General features: G+C 36.4%; 1 protein-coding gene across 1 annotated transcript; it reads right to left on the bottom strand.

Annotated features, from left to right (window-relative positions):
• Positions 1-10,928: 10,928 nt before the first annotated feature.
• On the bottom strand, positions 10,929-14,383 carry LOC132169270 (ankyrin repeat-containing protein ITN1-like). Its single transcript, XM_059580332.1, has 5 exons — positions 14,278-14,383; positions 12,745-13,229; positions 11,483-11,941; positions 11,178-11,397; positions 10,929-11,053 (listed from the first exon to the last, which is right to left on the bottom strand). Exons 1-5 carry the CDS (start codon positions 14,381-14,383, stop codon positions 10,929-10,931), a joined length of 1,395 nt encoding a protein of 464 aa, XP_059436315.1.
• Positions 14,384-19,645: the final 5,262 nt, after the last annotated feature.

The raw sequence follows: 19,645 nt of genomic DNA, 5'->3' as shown, positions 1-19,645 counted from the left end.
ATATGCATCATCCAAATGTTACTCACTGGTCAGCAGCTAAGAGAGTTCTTAGATACCTCAAGAACACCCTCCATCATGGCTTGTTTTACTCCCGCACAAACCTTCAACTGATGCCTTTTGTGATTCTAATTGGGCTGGCTGTCCAGATGATAGGAGATCCACTTCTGGCTTTGCAATTTTTCTTGGTAATTGCTTAATCTCTTGGAGTTCAAAGAAACAACCTGTGGTCTCAAGATCAAGCACAGAGGCTGAGTATAGATCGCTCACAATTACTACTACTGAGCTGTTTTGGTTACGAATGTTATTTCAAGAGATACAAATTCCTCTTCCGAAGGCTCCAGTTGTCTGGTGTGACAATGTAAGTGCACTATCCTTGGCTGCCAATCCGGTTTATCATGCTAGAACAAAGCATATCGAAGTTGATTATCACTACATCAGAGAAAAAGTCCTCAACCGAGACATCAAAGTATCTTTCATCTCCACAGCCGATCAAATTGCAGATGTTTTTACAAAAGGTTTATCTTCAGCTCGATTCCTTTATCTCAAGACCAAGCTCCAAGTGATTTCATCCCCTTTTAGCTTGAGGGGGCATGTTAAACATACTACTGAAGAGTCCCTAAAGTTTCTGTTACTGCTGAAGTCTTCTAGTCTTACTACATCTCTAGTCTTCTAGTTTTACTACATTTCTTTCTTTATCTTTAAGTCATCTGTTTGCATTCTACTTCTCTTGTTCTCTTGTTATTAATTTCAGATTAGTATTAAGTCTTATGTTAAGGATTATGTTATTAGTTTTTGAATTCACATCAACTTATGTTATCAAAGTTGGTGATGGATTATATTTGTATTTTCTGTTCTATTTAATCTTAATGAGAAAGCAGCACAAATCATTCCGCAAAATCACGTTCTCTAAGAACCCTTTCAAATATATGTGAGCACCAAAGGGTGGAGAAAAAGAGAGAATCTGAGAAAGTCTGTGCAAGGGCAGCAAGGGTGTTTTTTCTTCTTGGTGGGTTTTGGAGGAGCCAAAAACAAGTGATTAGAAGAAAAAAGGTGCTGCAGAGTGAGAGAAGAAAATAGAGATCAGCCGCCATCTGTTCCACAAAAGAAGAGTTTGTACATCTGTCATTTGTATTTTATTTTGAAAATAATCTCTCTTGTGTGATAATGAGATTTGAGTGTATTGGGGCTTTGGAATCTGAGTGATTTTCTCTCTACTATTTTTGTACTCCATCTTTTGATAGTGAATTTTCTTCGGGTTGTCTTTGCCAATGAATGTAGGCTTGTTAAGCCGAACCACTTAAATCCTTGTGTCGTGTTTGATTACTTATCTTTGTTATTCCGCGTTCTTTTTATTTTTCGCATCTCACAGGTCTTGAGAAATAAGATTAATTTCCTAACAAATGGTATCAGAGCTTTTGGTTCGAGTGGGAGCAATGGCAGTAGAAGAAGGAAAGATAGGGACCGAGAAGTTCAACGGCATAGATTTTGGGTACTAGAAGGTACAAATTGAAGATATCCTTTATGGGAAGAATTCCATCAACCGCTTTTGGGAGAACAACCTGACGACATGTATAATAGCGAGTAGGCTTTTCTTGATCATAAAGCCCTGATAGTTATCAGGTTATCACTGTTAAAATTAGTCACACACAACGTTAATAAGAAAACATGTCACGCTAGCCCCTTTGTGGAGTATACGAAATCCTATCATGCAGCATGTCTGTATCTAAATGGATCTGACCATTCAAGAATTCCATGAAATGTTGATTTAGATTTGAGTAACAACAATAAATATATAAACATTTATTAAGGTTCAGTTCTTATATTGGATTAGCTCTTGGGATCAACACCTTTTTTTTTTCTTTTTTACAGTGATGTAAGACAACATGTATTCATATCTTTTTGTGTTTTTTGAATTAAAAAAATAACAAAGAACATATTGAAAAATAACTATTTAAGGATATTTTTATCCATCGTAAGAAATGATATTGAAGGTTTTATAAAATAAGAATGCAAAGATGACTAAAGCATGAAATACAGCTACATGCTTATTCATTCTTCGCACATCCCAGCAACCAACCGATATGATGTTGACGATATTCACATCACTAGTTCTCATCCTCAAGGAATCGGTGGTCTTCTCCAATGCTTACGTTCTCACCTTTAAACAACTGCATTGGTGTTTTTGATATATTGATGTTTTTGATGATATAAAATGTTACTAATTCATCCAAAATAAATAAATAAATCACAGTCGTAAGTCTAGATGGAAATAGTTAAGAAGAACATCAATCCAAAGTCTATATTAATTTGCTCAATTCTTTCCTTGGCTTTCCTTGTTCAACATCCCATGAACCTCTGACAATTTTCCTTCCTTTCTATTGATTTGTATTTCATATTTTCTGCTCATTAATTCCCCAAACAACACCTTCCCCTAGAAAAGTTTACGTTTATTTGGCCAAAAAAGAAATCTAGACTTGTATGTTGAGAGGAATGTATCAACCCAAAGGTTATGATGTAGCACAACAAAGGAAGTCAGTGGGATAGTAACCGAAGTGATTACAACAACCGAAACCCATGCCCTTGCGTTGCTATACACCAAAGAACAAGTTGCGCTGAGGGCTACCATCATGCCTGCCATGGAGATGAAGAGTGTGGCAAGTCCAAACACCAACTTTGAGGGTAATGACTTGAAGAAATCCTCTTTTGTGTAACGTGACGTGATAATTGACGAAAAAATTACCATTGAAGTCGAAGGAACACAATGCTATTGCATCTGATATGCTATTGCGGGGCCAGTTTGCATGACAGGAGTTTGTAGGAGCTCTGAATCACTCATATACACAACCTTCCAAATATGCATGACTTGATGATGTCAAGCTCCCACGAAAGCACTTACGTGATGTTGGAAAAAAAAGTTGGTTAAATACTTTATACCTAACTTTTAAGTAATCAATATTGTCATATGATCAATCGTTATAAGACCATTCTTGTTTTGATTTTAGGTTTCATTTTATTTGGGAAAGAGGGTCTCAATTTACATGTAATTACGAGTATGATTGTTGCCGTTGTCGAAATGGTTTGGTATGGCAACGCCTCCGCTATGCCGGGAGGGAAGGAACACCATAGCCATTCTTCTCTAACCAACAAGTATCTGCCACCCCCGAAAACAGCTTGGGGTGACTGAGCCACCCCCAAAAACACTCGAGAGTGGCCGCACCATCCCCAGTTACCTAGGGGTGGTCCGGCCACCATCCAGGGGTGCCAGAGCACCCCTGTTTTACTTTTTATTTATTTATTTTTTAATTTTTTTTATAAATTTTAGTATTTTTGTTTTCATTTTTAGTAAGGGTAATTTCATCATTTTGTTAACATTTGGAGTATATTGTCATTGTTTTGGTAGTTTTGGGGTAAATTGTCGCAATTGATAGTTTGAGGGTAAATTGTCATTGAGGTGGTAGTTTGAGGGGGTTAAGAAAACTTTACCCTAATTTTTAAGTCATTAGCGTCAACCCTAAATCGATGCTAATGGTCTATTCAAAATTTATTTTAAAAAACATTATTTTTTTTTAAAAAAAATAAACTTTTAGGTTAGGTAGACACCAATCGCCAATTCGAAATTTAATTTAATTTAATTTAATTCAATTTTTAGGCTGGTAGCATCAACGTTAATTAATTAATGATCAACTAATACCGGCAACATTTTCACTCCGTGTTCTATTCCTAGTAGCGTTGACTACAAATATTTTTAGCAGTGAGAATTGGTTCATTGTTAGTGTTGACTTTTAAGTAAACGCTAATAGTCGATTTTTAGGTCAATAGCGTCAACCTTATCATCATCGATATGTTGGCACTAAAGACCAATAGCGTCAACTATTGGACCTTTAGTGGTGAATTTTTACCGCCGCTATTGAGCGTATTTTTTGTATGTAGTGAGTACTCAAAGACAAAGTACATACATGTAGACGAAGCTAATTAAAATGGCTACAAATGTTGATCATTAGATGCAGAACGCATTAGTGAAAGACAAAGTAAAATACTTGTAAACAAAAATAAAAATGATTATTAAATGCTGAACGCAATTGCTTCATAGTGCTAGTGAGGGCACCGATCTGAATTTGCATTTCTGCCAATTGAGTCTCCAAGTCCAACACTTAGAAATGAGCTTTAAAAAGGCGCCTTCTTCAGCTTAGCCGAAGCTTCAGTCTCCTTTAATGAGGAAAACAAACTCTGCTGCGATGGCTGTACCGAGTCTGCAGGTATATTCAATTGCAAATTAATCTTAACATTCTTTATGTAGACTGAAACCGTAAACGCATAAGTACTTAACAAATTTATTAACCAGATGATAACCAACAAATAGCTGATAATTGGAAGGAAAAACCGTCGATCGTCAGCACTAGTTGGCTACTGCAAATAACTTGTCTTACCAATAGGTGAGGGGCGCTTATTCCTGCTATTTGTGTTTTTTCCCTGGGCGTTACTTGTGTTGCTTGGACCTGAATTGCTTGGCTTGGAAACATGACCTTGGCCAGCTTTCGCTCGGTCTCCGTTAATTGTCAAACGGGCTATCTCCCGCTTTCGCGATATACCGCTTTTTTTTTTGCGTACTGGCTTTTCTTCCTGGGCGGTACTCGTGTTGCTTGGACCTGAATCGCTTGGCTGGGAAAAATGATCTTGGCCATCTTTCGCTCGGTCTCCGTTAATTGTCAAACGGAATAGCTCCCGCTTTCGCGATGTATCTGCAGCGCACTCTTTACCGTACATTTTGCGTACTACTTTTTTTTCTTCCTGGGTGTTCTTCATGCAACCCCACCCAAAAAAAAACACCGCGACCGAAAAACTCACCATTTTTTTTCTTCTATTTCACGGTTTCCAAAAAGAATTTGATTAGTAATGATTATTATTAGAAATGAAAGCAATTTTAAGTCCTTAACTCAAAGTTATATCTAATGCAAATGCGTTTTGATAAAAACAAGCCAAAGCACTGTACTATTGAAAGAAGGAACATTATTGTACATATGCTAGCATTTTGTTAGATATGATCTTGAATTCAAATTGAAAAATGTATCCATCTCACTATATATACATGTATTAATCAGATGATATAAATAGTGGACGGTGATGATCATGGAGAGGTGAAGACGTACACATGAAAAGATCAGTATGAGACTAAGAAATTGATACCTGCAGATATCAATATATATATATATGATGGCGAGGATAATCAATCAAGAGTTAAGAGTGAAACCCTCCCACTGGTTCGAGACCCTCAACAAAGCAAGCCCACCTTGAGGAATGTATTGCAGGTTCTATCAGGTTTTGAGGGTTTATAATGCTCAGCATATTACCATACATCATTCAAAGTCATCTATGTATGAGAGCATTAAAACAAAGTCAATTTATCTTTTCAATTCAAAATAAAACACAACAGCACAAGCATTTGTGACAGCTGCAAGTGTGAAAGCACTCCTAACGACTTTGCCAATAAATAATAATAAAAAAAAAGTCTGAATTACTTGATCAGCCTATAAACATAGTCGTAATATTCAAAAAACTTCCGCTTATGCCGAGATAATTATTGCAGCGAAACTGACATTCTCACAACAATGCTTCTTCTATCTTCATTTCATAAAAACATAGCAAATTATTTTAATAAAACAATATCATAAATACATTAAGAAATTTCTTTCATTCTATTGTACATGCATTTGTGAAGTTTGTGACCCAAATTAAAAATAAATAAATAAAAATAGTAGTTAATATACTTAAGTAGACCCAAACCTATTACATTAGGTTTTTGGGCTAAAAATGGTGTCCTAGTATATAGGTATATTAATTTACTCTTGTTTGACTCTCTCGGTGTTTATCTTGCCCAACAATTGGTATTAGAGCTAACCCAGTGATGCAGTGTGACTTAATGGGCTGCAGCGAAGAACATCAATAAACAGCAGATATGTATTTCTAGATCTTGATTCTATCAATAATCTAAGAAATTTTTTTGACAAAAGTTAGCTTAAGAGAAGAGGTTTTCCCTCTTGGGCCTCTCTCAACCCCAAAAGCTAGCTCAAGAGGTGAGGTTCTCCCTCACATTTATAAGGTGACCACCAACCCATTCTATAACCGATGTGGGATAACCCCAATAATCTCCCCCTCACACATCGGGCCTTGGGTCAGAGCAGCGACAACCCGTTTCTCCCGTGGACTGTTAGGCCAAGACGTGTTAGTAAACCTGAGCTAGGACACCAATTGATGCAACCGGACTTAGTGGGCTACAACGAAGAAAATCAATAAACAGCGGGTAGGTATTTCTAGATCTTGATCCTATCAATGATCTAAGAAATCTTTTTGACAAAAGCTAGATACTCTCTAGGTTTTGAAGGAAAATAGAAGAATAAACTCAACTCTGAATAATTCTCATTAATAAAGATCAGTAATAAACAACAACTCCTTTTTTCTGGAGGCTATAAGCATATATTTATAGCCCAAAACCCAAAACCTAATAAAATATGACATAAATACCCCTCAAACCCTAAACCTAATAAAATTACAAAATAAAGACTCCCAAAACTCTAACCCTAATAAAATAACAACATAAAGTCGGCTTGGAAAATAATACAAACTTACGGCGCCCGTCCGAACGGCCACGACACTTAAACGACAAAAACATGAAATAACATATGGGTTCAGACTACACTCCGATCTACATCATTCTCCCCAGGTTGGAGAGAATTCGTCCTCGAATTTGGCCGGTTCTTCCCATGATCCTTCGGATGTCTAGTCAACTCATTCCATGCTTCTCTTCTCAAAATCACAACAAGGCCACACCTCATAAAAAATGTGATGGCTTTATACATCAACACATTGCCACGATTATATTGAAGACCATGCACCTCCCCTTGTCGTGTAGGCTTGCCATGCTTATGTCGTGCCTTGCCCTTCACACATGTGATTAGAACTCCCAAAGTACACACAAAAACTGCTTCACCCTTTGATGGAAACGTCGTCTCCACCCCATAGATCTCATCACAAATTTGATTAAAAGTTTTTGACAAGATAACATCAACTCCAAGGAAATCAACTTTTAAATCAAAAACTTCTCTTTGAGGACTTTCATCAAGCACTTAGTGTATAGAACTCATCTCTATGTCGGGATGGATGTCATAGATTGGTAGAAAGGCCCAATCTACTAAGCAATCTTCTTCAATAAATCCATCTTCCTCCACCACAACTGATTGACTCTTAACCTCCACTGCCTCTCTAGGCATCATCTCTGCCATCTTCCTAGATACTTCTTTTTGTGAAATTTTTCAATTCTTTCTATCACCATGAATTCGTTGGGTTGCAAGCAACCTTGGAATTTTGGTATATCGAGTTTGAACCTACTCACCTGCCAATTGGCATGAGCATGCGCAAGGTGCTGACGTTCGTGCATTCGGCGCTCCACAACTGGGTTTCTAGATCCATTCCCATGTTCACCACACAAGTTGGATATTTGGGTAGTGAGGTTTTCAATTTGATCCCTCATAGCCCTGAGTCGATCCTGCATGTGTTGCCAACGTTCAACGATAGATTTGCCTCCCACCTCCGCAAATCGCAGTCTTGGTTGGCGACAACAACCGTTCGGCCCACCAATCATGTGCTACAAACGAATTGTCGGTTGCTCCTTACATGCTGTCTCCGTACGCACGTGCACCTTGTTCATGTCTCCACACCAATTTCTCCTCCCCATTCATGGAAAGTAACTTGAGCACTGATACCAACTGATGCAGTGTGACTTCATGGACTGAAGCGAAGAATATCAATAAGCAGCGGATAGGTATTTCTAGATCTCGATTCTATCAATGATCTAAGAAATCCTTTTGACACAAGCTAGATACTCTCTAGGTTTTGAAGGAAAATAGAAGAATAAACTCAACTCTGAGTAATTCTCATTAATCAAGATCAATAATAAACAACAACTCCATTTTTCTGAAGGCTATAAGCATATATTTATAGCCCAAAACCCAAAACTTAACAAAATATGACATAAATACCCCCAAAACCCTAAACCTAATAAAATAACGAAATAAAGACTTATAAAACTTTAACCCTAATAAAATAACAACATAAAGTCGGCTAAAAAATAAAACAAATTGACGGCGCCTGTACGGAGGGGACATATGGCCGTCCGGACGGCCACGACACTTTAATGACAAAAACATGAAATAGCATATGGGTTCGGACTACACTCTGATCTACATCACCCAGGTTAGCTTCCGCTACTGCAGACACGAGTGTCTTAGTTTAACGCTTTTCGTCTGACTCAGGTAAAAAGAGTGTCGTTTCTCTCGGAGTACGCATAACACTCTTGTGTGTGGGAGATTTTGGTTGATGTAGAAGCGACTCACAAGTGAGGAGAGATTTGTTGTGCATGCACTTGTGAGGTTTGTATCCCATATTAAAAAAAATAATAAAGAAAAAGAGTAGTTAATATACCTAAGTAGACGGATGTCCATTAGCTTAGGCTTTTAGGCTAGAAGTGGTGTCCTAGTATGTATATTAACTTACTCTTGTTTAACTCCTGAATATCGTACGCTACCATCCATACACTAGCAGCCCAACCAAGTTCGACTTCGGGTGGTCCACGCTATATGTCCTATAGTGACACACCATTCATTAATCATGGTTGCGCCTGTAGCACTCCAGTCTCATATTGGGAAGATGAGAAGAAACCCATATAGAGCGGGTGGTTTATAAAGACAATTATGGGTGCTAAATCCCATATTGCCTAGTTACTAGGTGAAACTGGAGTTTATAATGAATTCTAGAAAAGCTCCAAATTGACTAGTCCTTTTATGGTAATAGCGTAGATGTGGCTAGCGCTTTTCCTTGGGTTATTACAAGTGGTATCAGAGCCACCTAGTAACACTAGGACATGTGATACTTAAGCACTACATGACGTGGCCCTGACAAGGACGTCAGAAATTTAAGAGGAGGAGTTTGTAACACCCAGGTACCATATTGGGAAGATGAGAAAAAATCCACATAGAGCGGGTGGTTTATAAAGATAATTATGGGTGCTAACTCCCACATTGCCTAGTTACTAGGTGAAATTGGGCTTTATAATGAATTCTAGGGAAGCGCCAAATTGACTAGTCATTTTGGGGTAATAGCGCATATGTGGCTAGCGCTTTTCCTTAGGTCATTACAGCGCTAGTCCTAAACAACGATTGGATTCAAGGCCAACATAAACATCCAAACTTTTTATGGCTATACGGTCAAACCCGTATAATAATCCCATGGCGATTTGTACCGGACGTACTAGTATAAGCATGTCATATGACGTAAATATTATTGTTTTTATCATATTTAACATTTTTTTCCATATTTATGAAAGCAAAAGGCTCAAAACATATTATTGAAAATGCATACTCAGTCCGCTGACATATCGCATGTTTATAATTAAAATAGTTGTAATTATTTACTTATTTCGTCCGCTCATCCAAATCCTTGAACATCTCGAACCCTTGCTACTATCAAACATATTCTATTGTTACACACAGTACCTAGAGAACATATTCTATGGATGTACACTCGCAGTCAAGAATTAGACTCGCTAAATTATCATTAAAAACCTTAATTATCCATTCTGGACACTGTCAAACATTTGGGACTCGAGATCGAGCATTCCATCAACAACAGTTGAACTATTTGGAGGTATCAGAATGCATGCAAATCTCCTATCTCTTACCCCACATAGCAAGCCTCATTGCTAGGCTTCTAATAGGTTAATGAGAATATGTTAAACTAGATCAACGTGAGAAACCTATGAAAATAAAAGTGAGTTCATAATTATTTTGAAAAATATTTACCTTTAAGAAAGGAAATTCTACCAACACATTATAGCATATTTAAAACTTGTAAAAAAAAAACATGTTAAACCATATGGGAAAAATATAAACTTTATGAAAACACATTTGAGGTTCAAAGCTTACCTTGAAGAGGATGGTCTAAACCAAATATCACTTCTTTCTCTCTCAATAATTGGGGTGGTTGTGCAGCATGGGGAATGGGTGAAGTTTGAACACGTTGGCGGGTCTTATTTTTAGGGCAGGGGAGTGGATAAGGCTGGGTGAGGTGGCTAGTAGGTTAAAATTGCTTTTAAGATAGACTTGAACGTTCGCGGTACTGTATGTTGTACTATCAGATCTAGGATTTCATTCGAAAGTTTGAGCCTAGGGTTCATCGAATGATCCAGGTTTACTTTGAACATTCGATCAAGGTTAAAAATAATTTAAAAATTGTATTGGGTTTTTAAGAAAAATGGTTTGGGCCCTTTTGAATTATGAGTGTTTTTATAAAAATATAGGACTCAATAAAATGCATTTCTTTCTATTACCATGAGTAATAATCGGGGTGTTACAAAGTAATGAGCCCCTTTTTCCTTTTAAATTCACTCTAACTAGTATTTTCTAAACAACTATCACTAATGGAGGGTTTATGAGAAGGTTTGATCAAAATATCATAGTTGTACGTTCGGCAAATCACGTAGTACCAAAAGGGTTTATACATATATAGATACTAAATCAAAACCTCATTTTGCTTTTCAAATCGTTTATATATATATATATGAAGCAGTTAAACAGTTTAAGGAGAACATAAATTCAAAGTCTTTATTTGCTCATTTCTTTCCTTGGACTTCCTTGTTCAACATCCCTTGAACCTCCGACATTTCTTCTTCCTTTTCATTTGACTTGTATTTCATATTTTCTTGTGATGAACTCCTAATTTGGCATCTACCCCTAGAAAAGTCTACGTTTATATGGCCCAAAAAGAAATCTAGACTTGTATGTTGAGAGGAATGTATCAACCCAAAGTTTACGATGTAGAAGTACAAATGATGTCACTGGGATACTAGCCGAAGTGATTACAACAACCGGAACCCATGCTTATGTGCTGCTATACATCAAAAAGGAAGTTGCGCTGAAGGCTACCATCATTCCTGTCATGGAGATGAAGAGTGTGGCAAGTCCAAACACCAACTTTGAAGGTAATGACTTAAAGAAATCCTCTTCTGTGTAACATGTAGTAAGAATTGACAAAAAAAATTACAATTGAAGTCGAAGAGGAACATGGTGCTATTGCATCTGATATGAAGAATACCACAAACTAGGTACTTCTCAAAAAAATAGGAGTACCTGTTTCTTGATTGTTGCCACCTGGTATAGTGAAGGCTGTAGCAAAAATCACAATGGCAATTAATGTTGCCACGAGCATGCAATAGTTTGATGTGTCCTTCATCCACCTTTCTCCGTCTTTCTGCATTTCTGTATGTGTCTTTATAAATATCTCTTTAGGTGTTTTGCCATCTGAATTCATGTCGTTCATGTATGATGGCAGTACAATCTTTTCTATCTCCTACAGTTGGCCAGGTATAAATTGATAGATAATGCGTGAACCATTATATATGCAAAAAAAAAAAAAAAAGAATATTATCACTCACCTTAAACCACAACAACTCCCGTTGCATTTGAAGGGCCGCTCCTGATACGATACTTAGTCGATCTGAACTAGGCAATTGTCCAGCTAAATGCAACATGTTCTCATAGGTTTCTAAAGTAAGAAAAGATCCAATGGTATCCTTCTTAGTACCTATCTCATATATTAGATTGAACACACTCTCTTGCCGATATACAATAGCAATGTGAAATAAAGTCATGTTTTTTTCATCTTTTTGCCATAGAAGGTCAGGATAGGAGCGTGTAAGTATAATTAGAAATTCAACATTTCCAACTTTTGCAGCTTCAAAAATTAGAGTCATATGATAGTGAAGCAAGTTTGATGAGAACTGTTTGTCTCGAACTCTAAGCATTTGCCAAAGATCTTCAACTAATTGATGGGCTAATGCCTTCATCGAAGCTTTGTTGCATATCCCTCTGAACCCTATGGTTGAGAAAAGAATCTATTCAGAAATCAAAGATGGTTTGGTAATAAAGAAATATTAAAACTATATAATTATTTTACCAATATAAATAATAGGAAATGATATTGAAAGTTTTATAAAATAAAATTGCAAAGATAACTAAACCATTAAATGCGGCTACTTGTGTCCTAATTATTGACTCCTCAAGATATGTTTTGTCTTTGCATAACCCGACCTTAAGTGTCTTCTATTTTTGAATTTAAGTAAAAAGAAATGGTAGCTTCAGCCAAAAAATAAGAACACTACCCCACATTCTTGTGTGTGCATAAAATAAACGCTTACAAGTATTACAATAGATTGAGACATTTCAAATAGAATATAACTCTTCTCATAAAATTTAATTTTCCATAGTTTAGAAGTAGATATCATCTAAAGATTTGATGAAATCAAATAAGAGCATTTTCCCATGCCAAGGTAATTCGAGTGAAATTGTCAAAAAGTTGTGATTAATGTAATAAACGAACTACTTGGGAAATGTCGTATATATCTTTGCAATTAAAGAAGTTTGGGTTGGAGGCAAACTAACAAGAATTTAAGCGACTTTTCCAGAACGAAAGCTGACTTGTGCTGCCAATTGCAAAAGGTTTCTTGGCCAACATTACCAAGCTGTTGGCCCACATTCAGAATCAGCATTTACTATGTTTCGATCCATTTCCAAAATTTTCAATGCTATATCTGTCCATAAATTTGATGATTGTCAAAAGGTTAATTATATGGTCACTAATATTGCAATAGAAGTGGTAACTCCATCAAACAAAGTTATAGTTAGATGTAGAGCTTACCATAAAAATCAGAGGAAGCAGTGTAAAGAAGGAGTTCGAGCGTTGATGAGCAGTCAACTGTTTAAGAGGAGTCACAGAGAATATATACGAGACCATGTTTCTATGGCGTCCTAGCTCAACTGCATATTGAAGTGGTGTCCTTTCATCGCAATCATCAATCAATAGCGGTTTATTGTTGATTTTCACCAGGTACTCAGCAATTTTCACTATTCCTGATTGAGCTGCAAAGTGAAGGGCAGTAGCTCCTTCTTTGGTTCTCAATTCCAAGTCTTCCGGAGTCATCAGTTTCAACAATTCTTTTATAAAAGTGGTTTGTTGTGCAACCACGGCTTCGTGAAGTGCCGTCCCTTCCTCTTTTGATACATTAGCCCGAACACAATGTGGGTATTTCTCAAGGAAAGCCTTAGCAGCCGGCCAATCACCTTTTATGGCAGCATGAAGGAGGAGACCACAATGGGCACGATTTTCTTCTATTATTCTTTCCCCTAGAATTTTATTTTTACCAAAAAAAAAAAAAAAACCGTATTAATTACAACTTGCGGTGAAAAATCATGCATGCCTCTTGGATGCATGCTAAGATGTTGGAAGAACTAATTTATCTCATAATCTTTCGTATCTGCAGCAAGTGAAATTTTGTCTTGTTCTTTTTCCTTTGTGTGTGCGTGTACGTTTGTAATTGTTGTTTTGTTTAATTATTGTTATTATTATTTTGGATTCTTAACAGAAAATTTTGGTCTATTTCAAAATAGAGTTTTTGCAAGGTGGAATTGGAATGGAAAGGATAATTAACATGGAACAAACGTATTTGGAATTGGTCCGGGTACTGCCTGGCCTATAAGTGAAACCGAGATCACCCTCATAAAAAAATAAATAAAAAGTTTTTCGTATGATATTCGAAAACTGTCACAAGTCTATATGATTGCATTCTGCATATGACTAAAAAAAAAGAAAAAAGATGGAGCACTTACTCCTTGAGCTTGGCACCTCTGACACTATCTGCTCCAGTTCATCTTGTGCGTATGAGCGAGTTTCTTGGGCTACGTCAAAGTTTGGCACCGGTAATAACGTAGCTGCATCCCAGTTAGCCAAATCTTGTAGAAGAGAGCTTAAAGAAGGCTGAATTTTAACGAAAAGCGGCCATAGAGCCTCAAGGCTAGCATCTCCTACATTAGCTATTTATTGTCCCTGATCCAAGTGTGTAGGAAATGATGGAAAGGAAGAGGGTATTTGTTGATTGGTAGATTCTCCAGAAGAAGCCCTTTGAGGATGACTCGTTGATGGAAATGTCTCACTCCTTGCCATTTGTCTTCTTTTATAAGGCTTGTTGATAGCACCTTCTTCCATTTTTTTGGTTCTTTCTTTGGAAATAAAATGAGCTAGAAAATAATTAATTAATACATAATCAATCTGATCTTTTTTTAACTCAAAAGAATATTATTGGTAATGAGAAAGAGATATTTGCTAATTAAGGGCATGATGATAACAAGTAGTATTATGCAGAACAGAAGATTAGAGGTGCTGGACAATACTTACTATTTGAATTCTGGCCCTTATTGAGCTTCAGAACCTGTTGAGGAATCAGAGGAAAGGGAGTTTCGATGCTTAACCTTGCAGGGGCCTTTGAGTACAAAGTCGTCATGCCTATTGCATTTGACATTTTCTGTTTACTAATATTATATAGTGTGAATTACAACTACAAGTACAGACAACAACTTCTTTGGCTCTAGAAAATCGTACATCGAGTTGGAATGGGGGAAGCCTTGTGAAATCCTAAGCCCCCCTCCAGAGCGCCGCCGCCTCAGGGGAGGAGGAATGACCGTTGCCTGCATCCCTCCTCCCTTCCTTGCTTCCCAATTTTTGTTTTAGGTTTGTTTCTGTCTTTGGTGTTTTCTGTTTTGTTGTATTTGTGTTCTCCCTCGGTGGGTACTGCTTTTGGGGGTTTTCACTCAAACTCTCCCCCTTCCTATTTGTTTGTGTGTGCCGCCGATCTCCTCCGCGCTCGCTTTGCTGCTCATCACTCGCTGTCGGGTCTTTTCACGCGCCCCTCCCGTGCCAAGCTTATTGTGCCACCTTCCGCGGCGGTTTCCAGCCAGCTCGCAATCGGCCTTCTCCGGCTGCCGTGACCCGCTTTGAGTGTTTTTCGCATTTATTTTCCTGTTTTTTTTTTTTTTTTTTTTTTTTTTGTATTTCCTTTGAGTTCCCCTGTATTTGGTTTTATTTGCTGTAATTTCTTTTCCTACATTAGTTTTATTGTTCCCTTTATTTCCCTGTATGGTTTTATTTATGCTTGTAATAAGGCTTTCTCCTCTTGCTTTGTTGCGCCCTGTTGCTGCCCGATATTACTGGTCCAAACCTTTGGGTTGTGGATGTGAAATTTATCATGGCTTTTGAATCGAGGAGGATGAGTATCGGCTTGTGGGTTTTGCTCTCAAGGCCGATGAATAAGTATCGGCTTGGGGGTTTTGCTCTCAAGGCCGAGGAATAAGTATCGGCTTGGGAGTTTTGCTCTCAAGGCCGAGGAATAAACGCTATCTATGCATTAGATGGTGTCTGTTTGATGCAGATCTGAGTTTTTAATCTGATATTTAGTCATAGGTTAGCGAATGTTGTATTTTGGTTGATTTGGTCTGTTGTTGATGACTATATCTTTAGCTTCGACTATGATTTATTTCAGAGCTTTTTGCTCTGTTTGTAAGAGCTTTAAGCTCGCAACTTTTATCAATGAATGAGTATGATATATTTTAAAAAATATATATATTATATAGTGTGAATGCATTACGTGCACTATTATAAAAACTTCATTCTATAAAACTTCATTTTATTTTAAAACTTCATGTGCATTTTAATAATATTAATGCAAAAGTCCGTAGTTCGAGGACTTCGCATGTGCATTTTAGTTTAAAACTTCAATCTATAAACAAAATAAAATGGCCAACCTCACAAAGCATGAAATTTATAAAATTTATTTATGCTATTTAAAATCAACCATTTTTAATATTCATTAATTGTTTATAGAAGCTTTCACAAATGGCTTAACCGCTTAAGAATCCACATGTCACGCCCGAAAATATCTTGCCAATTAGGATCCACATGCAATAGGGGGAAAGTCCAAAAGTTCACATCTTGCAAATGAGGAAATGCCAACCCCTTCTCCGTTTAGGGGCATACAGAATATATATATTTGACATGTTCACATAAGAGACAATTATAATCAAGGGACAGGTTAACCATTAAGTGACCTCATATGGTTGTGACGTAATTGCTTAAGAGCCATCTCTAGAATTCAATTTCATATGGTTGATGACAAATCAATTTCCCCAACTGGCCTTTTAACTTTTTGAGTTTTATTGGCCAGGGGCGAAAACAGTCCGAATATGTTGAAACCACCTTAGTGAAGTTAAAAACCATGGGGGCCTGGCCCATGCCCGTCCCACTTTGCATATATCTCTGCCTCTAACTTCAAATTTTGGCAATGTACCCCCTATAAAATTTTTAAAATTCTTAATTTAATTTATTCATTAGCCATTTTCATTCTTTTTGATGGAAAATGGCTCACATGTATTTATCGGTACAAAATTCTCAAAATTACCCTCAAGTACACGAGTTTGAATTTTCAAAATACTCCCATTTAAAATAAGATAAAAAATAAAATAAAACAAAAAAGATTGGGAGCCACCCCATTTCAACGAGATGGGGGTGGCCGTAGCCACTTTTTTTTTTTTTTGTTTCTATTTTTCTTTTTAATGGAAAATTGAGGGATTTAGGTCTTTTCAATTCCTAAGAGACTGAGAATCAATGGTAGCATCAAACACTATATCATCAACATAAATCTGAGCAATGAACTTATGTTTCGCCTTCGGTATGAATGAACAATTTTCGATCAGCATGTCCTCTTGTAAAGCCTTGCTCTAAAAGATAAGAGGTAAATCTTTTATACCATGTTCTTGATGCTTGCTTGAGCCCATAAAGACTTTCTTGAGCCTGTAGGCAGATATATGTAAACATTTACGTTCAATTCTTATATTGGATTATCTCTTAATTGGGATCAACACATCAATTTTTCTTGACAAGTTCTTTTACTTATTGTAGGTAGACTCTAATAAAATGTTTAGATTTTTTAATGGACTTTATGTTATTACAGTTGGACATGAATGACGTGATTTGTTCACAATTAGCATTTGATAGTGGGTTCTTAATTTGAAAATCTATTAATTAACTATTATATTGCAAGCGTCAAAATGTCAATGCCCTTTTCTTTTCTTTTTTTCTTTTTTTGTGTGGGTAGAAAATTTTAAAAATAATGATATTATATAACCTAATGACAAATGGGAAAAATTACAAACGCCCAAAAAAAGCTAATAAGAGAATCCGTAAGAACGGGTACGACTGTACGAGTAAATCAGTTGCTAAATCGAACTCTTATAATTTGACTACATAGTCAAATTACTAAATGACAATTTGACTACACGATCAAAGCAATTGTGGATTCACAATCAAGAAAAAGAAAATGCAGAAATGTATAAACCACAGGATCGTAAGTCTTGATGGAAATAGTTAAAGACGAAACATCAAATCCAAATCAAGTCTTGGTTTGCTCAATTCCTTCCTTGGCCTTCCTTGTTCAACATGCATTCAACCTCTGACAATTTTCCTTCCTTCTGATTTACTTGTATTTCATATTTTTTGATCATTAATTCCCCAAACAACATCTTCTGCTAGAAAAGTTTACGTTTATTTGGCCGAAAAAGAAATCTAGACTTGTATGTTGAGAGGAATGTATCAACCCAAAGGTTATGATGTAGCACAACGAAGGAAGTAAGTGGGATAGTAACCGAAGTGATTACAACAACCAGAACCCATGCCCTTGCGCTGCTATACACCAAAAAACAAGTTGTGCTGAAAGCTACCATCATGCCCGCCATGGAGATGAAGAGTGGCAAGTCCAAACACCAACTTTGAGGGTAATGACTTGAAGAAATCCTCTTCTGTGTAACGTGACATGAGAATTGACAAAAAAATTACTATTGAAGTCGAAGAGGAACATAGTGCTATTGCGTCTGATATGAAGAATATCATAAGCCAGTTACTTCTCAATAAAATTGGAGTGCCTGTTTCTTGATTGTTGCCACCTAGTACAGTAAAGGCTGCAGCAAAAATTACAGTGGCAATCAATGTCGCCACGAGCATGCAATAGTTTGATGTGTCCTTCATCCACTTTTCCCCATCTTTCTGCAAATTTGTATGTCTCTTTATAAATATCTCCTTAGGTGTTTCTCCCTCAAAATTCTTCATGTTCACATATGCCAGTGGCACAATTTTTTTTTATCTCCTACAGTTGAACATGTATAAATTGACACGTAATTATTGAACCATTATACATGCAACTAGAAAAAAAAAATTTGTTAAATAATGTTATCACTCACCTTAAACCATAACAACTCTCGTTGCATTTGAAGAGCTGCTCCTGATACGATATTTAGTCGATCTAAAGGAGCCAATTGTCCAGCTAAATGTAGCATGTTCTCGTTTGTTTCAAAAGTTTTACATGATGCTAGGTAATTTTTGTTACTACCTAGCTCATATATTAGATTGAAAACACTCTCTTGCCTATATAAAATAGCAATGTGAAATAAACTCATGTTATTTTTGTTTACTTGCCATATTAGGTCAAGGTAAGAGCGTATAAGTATAATTAGATATTCAACATTTCCAACTTTTGTAGCTTCTATAATTAAATTCATAACCATATTTGATGAGAACGGGTTGTCAGGAACTCCAACCATTAACCAAAGGCGTTCTACTGACTGATGGGCTAATGTCTTCATCAAACCTTTGTTAGAGATCCCTTTGAACCCTGTCATTTAGAAAATAATCTATTGAGAAATCAGAGATGGTTTCATAACAAGGAAATATTAAATCGATATAGTTATTTGACCAATATCCATAATAAGCAATGATATTGAAAGTTTTATAAAATAAAAATGCAAAGAGATATCTAGAGCATTAAAACACTGCTCCTATGTTCTTGTGTGTGTATAAAAGAAACCTTACAATAGATTGAGATATTTCAAATAGAAAATAACTTTTCTTGTAGAACTTTCATTAGATTAGAAGTATTGTTGGTTGGATTTTACAGCAAGATACACTCCAAGGACAGTAAATTAAACAAAGGAATAAGAGAGGAGAACTACTGCTGCAAAAATTCTACAGAAAACGTACACAAAACAGAGGAAAAACAGAGGAATAAAAAAATAGGGGAGAAGAAGAGCATTTTATGAAATCAAATAAGAGCATTTTCCTATGCTATGGTAATTTGAGTAAAATTGTCATCAAGGTGTGAATAATGTAATAAAAGAACTACTTGGGAAAGAGGGCTGCTAGGCATCCCAACACTTTTTCTCAAATTCTCTTTTCCAAATGATTTGGTTCCCACATTCATTTAAATAAAAAAAATAATATAAATCAATTTATTTATTGAATGGACCAGATCATTTGAGAAAAAGAATTTAGGAAAAAGAGTTGGGATGTCTAGTACTTTGCAATTAAAGAAGTTTGGGTTGGAGGCAAACAAACAAGAATTTAAGCGACTTTTCCAGAATGATAGTTGACTTTCTCTGCAAATTGCAAAAGGTTTCCTAGCCAACATTTCCAAAGCTTTCCACCCACATGCATTGTCTGCAGTTGATATTTCTGGATCCATTGCTAGAATCTTCAACGCTATATCTGTCCATAAAAATGGCACATTAATTTGATCATTGTCAAAAGGGTTGGTTAAGAAATGCTTAATTAGAACATTAAACAAAAGTCTTAGTCATGAGATGTAGAGAAGGAAACAATCTTCAAAAGATACAGGACTGACTTTTAAGGTTTTAGATCAATTATATATAAGGGTAAAGATATA

Source organism: Corylus avellana, chromosome ca2 (assembly GCF_901000735.1).
Source record: "Corylus avellana chromosome ca2, CavTom2PMs-1.0".
Taxonomy (NCBI): Eukaryota; Viridiplantae; Streptophyta; class Magnoliopsida; order Fagales; family Betulaceae; genus Corylus; species Corylus avellana.
The sequence above is the reverse complement of the archived record's forward strand: the minus strand, read 5'-3'. Positions and strand labels throughout refer to the sequence as shown.